Source organism: Callorhinus ursinus, unplaced genomic scaffold, assembly GCF_003265705.2.
Source record: "Callorhinus ursinus isolate GAN/ISIS: 27379988/994484 unplaced genomic scaffold, GSC_fseal_2.0 scaffold72, whole genome shotgun sequence".
NCBI classification, from domain to species: Eukaryota; Metazoa; Chordata; class Mammalia; order Carnivora; family Otariidae; genus Callorhinus; species Callorhinus ursinus.
Window position 1 is genome coordinate 5,676,772 of NW_027397134.1, and position 11,065 is coordinate 5,687,836.

General features: G+C 42.9%; 1 protein-coding gene across 1 annotated transcript in view; it reads right to left on the minus strand.

Moving 5' to 3' along the window:
- The window catches only part of PISD (phosphatidylserine decarboxylase), a 42,298-nt gene extending 36,322 nt beyond the window's left edge, over nt 1-5,976 (minus strand). The window contains exon 1 of the mRNA XM_025858226.2: nt 5,878-5,976. Within this exon, the coding sequence (XP_025714011.1) occupies nt 5,878-5,942 (65 nt within the window). The 5' untranslated portion in view covers nt 5,943-5,976. The remainder of the gene's footprint in view (nt 1-5,877) is intronic.
- Between the last annotated feature and the right edge of the window lie 5,089 nt (nt 5,977-11,065).

Here is an 11,065-nt window from a genome sequence, read left to right on the forward strand (position 1 = left end):
GATGAGTTAAATAGGTGATGGGGATTAAGGAGCGCACTTGTGATGAGCATCATGTGTTGTATGAAACTGTTGAAGCATTATATTGCACATTTGAAACTAATATAACACTGTATGTTAACTAACTGGAATTAAAATAAAAACGTAGAAAAGGGCACCTGGGTGGCTCAGTAGGTTAACCATCTGCCTTTGGCTCAGGTCATGATCCTAGAGTCCTGGGATAGAGTCCCACATCTGCTCCCTGCTCAGTGGGGGTCTGCTTTTCTGCCCCCCCCCCCGGCTCGCACACATTCTCTCTCAAATAAATAAAATCTTTAAAAAAAATAAAAACTTAACAACAACAAAAAAGCTAGGTTCACTGTCACTACTTCCTCACTTCCCACCCTCTCTTAATCCTGCTCAACCAGGATTCCTATCCTGTCACCTCTTGTCAAGGTCACCAACAACCTCCGTGTTGCCAACACCAATGCATGTTTCTTGGGTCTCATATTATTTGACCTCTCAGAGCAGCATCTGCCATAACTGATCCCTTTCTCTTTTTTTATTGAGGTATGACTGACATATAACATTGTTAGTCTCAAGTGTACAACATGAGTCAATATTTATATATATTGCAAAATGAGCACCAAAGTCTAGTTAACATATATTGCCATACAGCTACAAAACTTTTTTTCTTGTGATGAGAACTTTTAAGATGGACTCTCTTAGCAACTTTCAAGTATGCCATACAATATTATTAACTATACATCTCCATGACTTATTTACTTTATAACTAGAAGTTTGTACCTCTTGATCTCCTCACCCTTTCTCCTTCCTGAAACACATTTCTCACACGGCTTCTGGGACCCTGATTTTCCTCCTACCTCTCTGGTCTCTCCCTAACTTCAAACTGTTGCCATGCCCAATGTTCAGATCTCCTGTCTACACTCTCTTCCTAGAGTTGCTCATCCAGTCCCCTGCCTTTTTTTTTTTTAATTTTAATTCCAATATAGTTAATGTACAACAGTTTCAGGTGTACAATATAGTGATTCAACAATTCCATACATCACTCGGTGCGCATCACAACAAATGCATGGCTTAATCCCCATCACCTATTTCACCCATCCCCCCAGTCACGTCTTTAAATAGCCAGATACTGATGATTCCCTCACTCCTAACCCTTCCTAACACCCCCTTCAACCTGCTCCTCCCCCGAGAGGTGTCCATCTGTGGGGAGACTAGTCAGGTGTTTATCAAATCTACTTCTTCTCCCGGGACACCCAAAACATGGTGTTTCCCAGCTTCCTCTGCTGTAGGGTGTGACCACAGAACTTTGTTCTAACCAATGTGAAGACCATTCAGGTTTCCCAGGTATCCACCTCCAGGTTTTCCCCTTCAGCCCGCTTGCTGCAGACAAAAATGCAGAACTTGGGAAGTCATGTGCTAAAGACAGCAGGAGCCATCTTTGATTACCGTTGCCCCACTGATCAGGAGCACCCACTGGGACTTAGCACCCACTGGGACTTTACAAGATCAAGACATAAACTTACTGTGTTAAGTCAGAGATCCTGGGGTTTATCTGTTACCACAGCAACATTACTATAATACACTATCTCAGCAAAAGGTATCACCCTTCACAAAGCTACACAAATCAAAACCCTAAGACTCATTCTTACAGAAGTCCTTTCTTTCTCACTATCCATATTCAGTCCACTGCCAAGACAGGAAAACTTCCTTTAAAATATATTTTTATCTGCATAGGGGTATCTGGCTGGTTCAGCTGGAAGAGCATGCAACTTGTTTTCGGGGTCGTGAGTTCAAGACCCACGTTGAGTGTAGAGAATACCAAAAAAATAAACTTAAAATGTGTGTGTGTTTGTGTGTGTGTGTGTGTGTGTGTGTGTGTGTGTGTGTGTGTATCTTTATCTGCCTATTTCTCACTGCCACCACCACTCACACCCAAGCCCAAGACAACTGATTCTCTTACCAGATGACAGTGAAGGCCTGTTCTCCAGTCTCCAGTTTTCATTCTTGGCCCTCTATATCCTAGTCACCGCAAAACAACCAGAGTGATCTTTTCAAGATTTTATTTTATTTATTTGAAAGAGAGAATGAGAGAGAGAGAGAGAGCATGAGACGGGGGAGGGTCCGAGGGAGAAGCAGACTCCCCGCTGAGCAGGAAGCCTAATGCAGGACTTGATCCCGGGAATCCAGGATCATGACCTGAGCCGAAGGCAGTTGCTCAACCAATTGAGCCACCCAGGTGCCCCCAGAGTGATCTTTTCAAAACAGAAAATAAAACCAGACCCCATGTACTTGGTCCTTGCTGGATTCTCAGATATCCTGCTGTTTTCTATCTCCTCCTTACTCATTCCTGTTGCCACTCCTAGTACCCACAACTTTGCCTCTTCCCACACCCTTGCATTTGCTGTTTGTTCTACTGGGCACACCCTTCTATGTGACTCAGTCCCTCAAAGTCAGTTCTCTGTGAAAAGGTTTCCTCCTGAGTTTGGCTTTCCTGACTACCAATGCCCAAGAGTTGCCCCTATCAAGCACTAACCCTTTGATTACTTTCCTTTATTTTTTTTATAGCACTTCTGGAATGAACAGATTACATATATACATATGTGTGTGTGTGTGTGTGTGTGTGTAAGTGTATGTGTGTATATATATATCTCTGTTTACTGTCCATATCCCTTTTTAAGATTTTATTTACTTATTTGACAGGGAGAGAGAGAGAGAGCGCATAAGTGGGGGGAGCAGCAGGCAGAGGGAGAGGGAGAAGCAGGCTCCTCGCTGAGCATGGAGCCTGATGCAGGGCTCGATCGTAGGACCCTGGGATGAGACCTGAGCTGAAGGCAGACGCTTAACCGTCTGAGCCACCCAGGCACCCCAACTGCCCATATCCCTTGATGAACATAGGGGTCTGTCTGCCTTCACGTTGAACTCCAATCTCAATGGTGAGATTAAGCCCAAAGGGATGAATGGATAAGTTCAATCAGATGTCTCTTCTAGCTGGTGACTCATGCGGGCGTCCGGTGATTAAAGCCCATGAGTGAGCACACAAGTCTGACTGTATGGCTCACTGCCACTCACCAGAAGCGTGACTTTAGAAACGTAATTAATTCTAAGCCTCAATTTCTCCACCTGTAAAAACAGGATCTACCTCATTAAGATTACCTGAGACAATCATGAAAAACCAGCACCTAGTTACATATTACTATTATTTAAAGTAACAGAGTTTAGGGGCTCCTGGGTGGTTCAGTTGGTTAAGCATCTGCCTTCAGCTCAGGTTATGGTCCTGGGGTCCTGGGATCGAGCCCCGAGTCGGGCTCCCTGCTCAGGGGGGAGCATGCTTCTCCTTCTCCTCCCTGCTCGTGCTCTCTCTTGCTATCTCTCTCTCAAATGGATGGGTAAAACTTTAAAAATAAATAAATATATAAAGTAACAGAGTTTATATTCAGGTGGCACAAACTGGGATGGCTCTATCAATTGTCTATGACCAGGGGCACCTGGCTGGCTCAGTCAGTGGAACATGTGACTTGTGACCTCAGGGTTGCGAGTTCATGCCCCATATTGGGAGTTAAGATTACTTAAAAAAAAAAAAATTTGTCTGTGACCGATGTCCATGCTGATTAGTCTGTGCCCATATTGTCAAGGTTATAAAATCCTTTACCATCATCTCTGGTGGTGATGCTTTAACTGTAGTCCTTCTATCTCTCCTGCTTTCTGAAGTTATGAAAGCTCTCCTAAAAACAAACTGGCAGACCTTCTGAAGGCCTTATTCCACATTCTATCTTGTATTGGTGTTGAGTGTTTTCTCTCTCTTCTACTAAACTGCAAAGTTCTTTTAACACAAAGCCTATTCCAAATACTGTATCTTATAATTCCTGTCTTCACTCCCTTCCCTCATGGTTCCTGGCACTGTGGTTTGCAGTGGTAGGAATATCATAAATATTTTTTTTTAAGATTTTATTTATTTATTTGACAGAGAGAAACCGCAAGAGAGGGAACACAAGCAGGGGGAGTGGGAGAGGGAGAAGCAGGCCTCCTGCCAAGCAGGGAGCCCGATGTGGGGCTCGATCCCAGGACCCTGGGATCATGACCTGAGCCGAAGGCAGACGCTTAACGACTGAGCCACCCAGGTGCCCCGGAATATCATAAATATTTCTGAATGAAAGTCTTGCATAAGCAACCACTACCTAGGTACTCAGTCCATACTTACCTGAACCTACGAATCATCTGAGGCACTTGCAGCCCCAAGCTACTACACCTACTGAATCTGAATTTGGCAGCAACTTGGGGATATATCTGGGAATCTCAATTTCTAATAAACATCCACCCTACTATTTTATCAAACAAGTTTGGGAAACGTGGCCATTAATTATCACCCAAAATGTTGCTTTCTCTTTGTTCTATCACCTGCCACACATCACCCAGTTACTGAAAAACTGCAATACGAGGCTTTCATCTATATGTCTCACAGACATGCTTTACTTAAAACTTAAGAAAATGCTGTCTTTTTGGTTTTTGTGTGTATCAATATATAATACCTTTGAAAATTAAACAGTCTTATTGTGCCCAAATCCTCATCCCTTCCAACCACTGCACCTAAATCCAGTGTCATTTACCTCCATTGATACTAAAGTATGACTCCCCACCTCCAATCCTTTTTTTAATGATGGTGAGTGAGTACATCCTCCACATCATTTAAAAAAAAAAAATATCTGGAGTGTCATTTTTTAGTCTTTTTAACTCATGACACAGGTTTGCTGAATTCATGGCTGACTCATAAACAGCACAGCTGGTATTAATATCAGATCAGAGACCCTCCAGCCCAAATCCCAGCAGTTACCACATTGCAGAGCCCCCTCCTGAGAGAACTACACCATTTCTGAATAGTCAATGATAGGAGAGTAAAGCTTTCGTGGTAAGGCCAATCACAGTTTCTATTCCCTCTCAGTCCAAATCCAGTGTCCTTTTACTTCCCCAAATTACAATAACAGGTCACCACCACCTCTGGTCACAGAGCAAGTTTTGGTTAACGCTGATAAAATTAACCCTGCCGGAAAAACAAAAATCACCGTGCGTCTCTCAAACCCTCGCTCTTTGAAATGACACCAAGCAGCCAACTCTGAGTCATAGCTACCAGCATTTTAAACCATTTTCCAGGAGTCCAAATGCTCCCAAGCTATTTCTGAATAATAAATGCCCTCATGGAGTCCATGCTTATGAGAGAGAGAGAGGTCAGGGTCCTGGCTCTGCTATTAACTAGCTGGGTAAAACCAAGCAGGTCCCTCTCGCACTCAAGGCCTCAATTTCGCCAATTCGAAAAACAGCTGGATTTAGATGATCCCTCAGATCTCTTCCAATTCTAAGAACCTAAGAGGTGGGAGGCAGTCCCCAGCATAACCAAGACCCTAATTCCTTACAGACTATTTGAGATTACCGAATCCAACCTCTTGATTCAAAGACCAAGAATCTGAAACGAAAGCCCCCGACTTCCAGTCCAAAGCTCTTTCCACATCTTATTGCCCTTCCAGGAACACAAACCCCGAAAGGGGCGTCCAGCCCAGCCTCGACTCTAGTGGAGGGCACGCAGCCTATTTCATCTGTTTTGTTTGGGATTTTTGTTGTTGTTGTTGTTTGGTCCCTTCTGCACTTCCACCTAGCTGGAAAGGGCAAAGCGAGAGCTATTAGGCCAGACCCTAAATAAATCCGGACCTCTCTACGCTCCGGCAGTCACACCTGCTCCCGAGCTCTACGTGAAGGTGGATGGCTCAGTCTTTACACGACCCCTCCTTAGGGAGCCCGCAAAAGAGAAACGATTTCTCCCTCCCAGCACTCCGGCTCTGCCCAGGCCGCCTCCCAACCCCGAGACAGCCTCCCCAGACGGTATACCTGCTCCGCCAAGGCTCGATCCCACGCAGCAACCTCAGGCACTGCCGCCCCACGGACGCCGCCATCTTGTCTCCTCCTTCTTGGTGGGCCACGCCCCCTTTCCACACTTATGGCGCATGCGTGTAACGTTACGAGCGTAGCGCTCCCAGGACCAATGAGGAACGCGGTGGGCTGTGGGCGGAGACGGTTAAGCTCCTCCCTATGGCTCCTCCCCGCCCCATCAGTCCAGCTCTTTGGGCACCTCCAGAGCCAGGTCGGATAGGTTACTGCTGTGCTAAATCGGGGCCTCGGTGCAATGTCGCCAGTCCTCTTTCTTCCCACTGTCGTATGTTTCCTCATGCGCCTGGAAAATGAGTCACCCAAGAGCTGAGAATGTATCAGCTTAGCCAATTCCCTTATTTACATATGGAGAAGCTAAGAGCCTCCAGCCTTGGCTACCATTTATTCCGCGCTTCCTCAGTTCCAGGCTCTGTTCTGCGCACTTTGCGTGCACGGTGTCTCGTTCTTACTTTCCCAAATGGGAGAAATACAGCTCCATTTTTTCCTCCCCGAATCTGCTAATCACAGTTGTCTTCACCAGACATTTGACACAAGAGGATATATTGCCTGGTGCCCGCAACTATTTCTGTGTGGTTATTTAAGCTCGACTAGTGCACAATCAGCCCCTCCAGGGAGCCTAACAGGCATCAGGTTTCCTGTTGGAGGTGAGACACCTCCTTCTGTAGGCCTTTAAAATATGAGAGGGAAAATAAAAAGTATAGAATTGGTTTTACTATTCAAGTGAGACTAATAACTCAAAAGGGGAGGGGCGGGGTTATTTCAAAATAAAGTGCATTTGGGAAAACTGAAATATCCACATGCAAAAGAATGAAGTGGACCCTTAACTTATACCATATACAAAGAGTAACTCAAAATGAATCAAAGACCTAAACCCAAGAACTAAAACTATAAAACTTTTTTTCATTTGAGAGAGAGCAAGAGAGAGCGCGAGAGGGAAGGAGAGGCAGAGGAAGAGGGAGAAGCGGACTCCCCGCTAAGCAGGGAGGTGGGGAGTGGGGCTCTGGGGTCATGACCTGAGCCCAAGGTAGATGCTTAACCGACTGAGCCACCTGAGAGCCCCAAACTATAAACCTCTTAAAAGAAAATATAAGGGAAACCTTCATGACTTTGGACTCGACGATGATTTTTTGAGTATAACACCAAAACGCAGGCAACAACAAAATAATATCAATTGAACCTAATCAAAATTAAAACTTTTGTGTACCAAAGGACACTATCAAGAAAACTCAAAGATAACCCACAGAAAGTGAGAAAATATTTATAAGTCCTATATCTGATAAGCATATAATAATACAAATGGCTAATAAGATGCTCAACATCACTAGTCATTAGGGAAATGCACATCAAAACCACAATGAGATACCAACTTCACATCTGCACATATTAGAATGATTATACATTTTTTTAATGGAAAATAACAAGTGTTGGTAAGGATGTAGAAAACCTAGAATCCTTGTGCATTGCTGGTGTCAAGGTAAAATGGTACAGCCACTATGGAAAACAATTTAGTAATTCCTCAAAAAGTTAAACACAGAACTATCATATGATCCAGCAATTTCACTACTACGTATATACCCAAAAGAACTTAAAGCAGGGACTCAGATACTTGTACACCAATGTTTATAGCAGCAGTATTCACAATAGCCAGAAAGCGGATTTATAGATGAATGGATAAACAAAATGTGATCTATCCATATAATGGAATATTATTCAGCGATAAAAAGGGGTGAAGTATCAATACATGCTACAACACGTATTAACTTTAAAAACATTATGGTAAGTAAATTAGCCAGACACAAAAGGACAAATATTGTATGATGCCACATGAAGTGCATAGAATGGCAAATTTATAGACAGAAAGTGGAATAGAGGTTACCAGAAGCTGGGAGGAGGGGAGATTGAGGAGTTGATGGGTACAAAGTTTCTGTTTGGGATGATGAAAAAGTTCTAGAAAGTGGCAATTGTTGTCTAACATCGTGAATATACTTGATGTCACTGAAGTGTACACCTAAAAATGTTATGTATACTTTATCACAATTAAAAAAAAAAAGTCAGTTGAGGGGCACCTGGGTGGCTCCATTGGTTGGGCATCTGCCTTTCACTCAGGTTATGATCTCAGGGTCCTAGGATCAAGCCCTGAGTCTGGCTCCCTGCTCAGTGAGGAGTCCGCTTCTCCCTCTTCCTCTGCTCAGTGAGGAGTCCGCTTCTCCCTCTTCCTCTGCCTCCCCAACTTCCCCACTGCTCGTGTTCTCTCAAATAAATAAATACAATCTTAAAAATAAATAAATAGATAATAAAAAGTCAATTGATAACAAATGTTGGGAAGAATATATATGGAGAAATCACAACCTTCATACTCCGCTGGTGGGAATGTGAAAAGATGCAGTCTCTTTGGAAAACAATCTGGCAATCTCTCAACAATTAACCATAAAGTTACCACCAGATGTCCCAGCACTTCCACTTGTAGGAATATACCCAAGAGAAATGAAAATGTATGTGCACACAAAAACCTGTACACAAATGTTCATAGCAGCATTGTTCATAAAATCCAAAAGGTAGAAACAGCACAAATGTCCATCAAATGACATAGATATGGAATGGATAAGCAAAATACGGTGCGTCCATACAGTGAAATATTATTTGGCGATTAAAAGAAATGAAGTGCTGATAGATGTTACAACATAGTTGAACCTTGAAAACATTAAGCTTAAAAAAAATATATGCTAAGTGAAAGAAGCCAATTACAAAAGTCCACATATTAGGGGTGCCTAGGTGGCTCAGTCCGTTAAGTGTTTGACTTGGGGTTGGGTCATGATCTCAGGGGTTCTGGGATCGAGCCCTGCATCAGGCTCCCTGCTTGGTAGGGAGTCTGCTTCTCCTTCTCCCTCTGCCCCTCCCCCTGCTCGTGCTCTCTCTGTCTCTCTCTCAAATAAATAAATAAAATCTTAAAAAAAAAAAAAAGTCTAGGGGCACCTGGGTGGCTCAGTCGGTTAAGCATCTGCCTTCAGCTCGCGTCATGATCCCAGGGTCCCGGGATTGAGCCCTGCGTCAGGCTCCCTGCTCAGTGGGGAGCCTGCTTCTCCCTCTCCCTCTGACCCTCCCCCTGCCTGTGCTCTCTCTCAAATAAATAAATACTTTTTTTAAAGATTTTATTTTATTTATTTGACAGAGAGAGAGACACAGCAAGAGAAGGAACACAAGCAGGGGGAGTGGGAGAGGGAGAAGCAGGCTCCCCGCTGAGCAGGGAGCCCAATGTAGGGCTCAATCCCAGCACCCCGGGATCATGACCCGAGCCGAAGGCAGATGCCCAACAACTGAGCCACCCGGGCACCCCTAAATAAATAATTTTAAAAAATAGCCTACAGATTATTTGATTCCATTCATAGGAAAATCCAGACTAGGGCAATCTATGGAGACAGAAAGTAGATTACTCATTGCTTAGGGCTGGGGAGGTGGAAATGGGGGACATAGGATAGCTAAAGGGTGTGGGGTGTCTTTTTGGGGTGATGAAATATAATTCATTATTGTAATGGTTGCACAATCCCTGTGGCTATACTAAAAACCATTGGGTTGTACACTTAAAATGGGTGAGTTATATGGTTATACTACATTTGTCTACCCATTCACGGTTGATGGATATTTGGGTCATTTCTACCTTTTGGTAATTATGAATAATGCTGCTATAAACATTCATATATAATTTATTGTATGAACATATATTTTCATTTCTCTTGTGTATATATCTAGGAGTGGAATTGCTGGCTTGTATGTTAACTCAGTTGTTGTTTGAGGAACTGCCAGATTGTTTCCCAAGATGGCTGTACCATTTTACATTCCCACCAGCAGTATATGAGGGTTTTGATTTCTCCACATCTGCTCAACCCTTGTTATTTTCTGTCATTTTAAAATTATTATTATTACATCCATCCTAATGGATATGAAGTGGTCTCTCATTATGGTTTTGATTCGCATTTCTCTGATGACTAATGATATTTAGCATCTTTTCATGTGTTTATTAGCTATTTGCATATCTCTCTTGAAGAAATGTCTGTTCAGATCCTTTTCCATTTTGAAATTGTGTTGTCTTTCTATTACTAAGTTGTAAGAGTTCTTTCTATATATTCTAATATAATTCCTTTATCAGATATATGATTTGCAAATACTTTCTCCCATTCTGTGAGCTGTCTTTTCATTTCTTGATGGTGTCCTTTGAAATATGAAAGTTTTTAATTTTGATGAAGTTAAATTACTTTTTTTAAATTACTACTTTTTCCTTTGTTGCTTATGTTTTTGATGTCATATCTAAGAATCATTCGCCAAAATCAAGGTCGCGAAGATTTACGCCTATGCTTTCTTCTAAGAGTTTTCTAGTTTAAGACTGATTCATTTTTTTTTAAAGATTTTATTTATTCATTTGACAGAGAGAGAGAGATAGTGAGAGAGGGAACACAAGCAGGGGGAGTGGGAGAGAGAGAAGCAGACTCCCCGCTGAGCAGGGAGCCCGATGCAGGGCTCGATCCCAGGACCCTGGGATCATGAGCTGAGCTGAAGGCAGATGCTTAATGACTGAGCCACCCAGGCGCCCCAAGACTGATTCATTTTGAGTTAAGTTTTGTACAAGTTGTGAGGTAAGGATCCAGCTTCATTCTTTTGCCTGTGGCTATTCATTTGTCCATTGATTGATTTTCGTAGTTAAATCAATCTTGCGTTGCTGGTCATGGTGTATTATCCTTTTTAATATATCGCTAGATTCAATTTGCTAATACTTTGTTTAGTTATTTTGCATCTACATTAAGAGAGAGAATGGACTATTTTTTCTCTCTCTCTTTCCTTCTTTCTTTCTTCCCTCTCTCCCTCTCACCTTCCTCCCTCCCTCCCTCCCTCCCTCCCTCCCTCCCTTCCTTCATTCCTTCCTTCCTTCCTTCCTTCCTTCCTTCCTCTTTCTTTCTTTCTTTTGCTCTTGTCAGGTTTTTGTTATCATAAATGAATGTGCACTTCTCTTTTTCAATTCTCTGGAAAGCGTAAGATTGGTGCTACGTCTTCCTCAACATTTGGAAGAGTTCATCAGCAAAACTATATGGGCATGGAGGGAGATTCAATCACAGATTGAATACATTTAACAGATGTG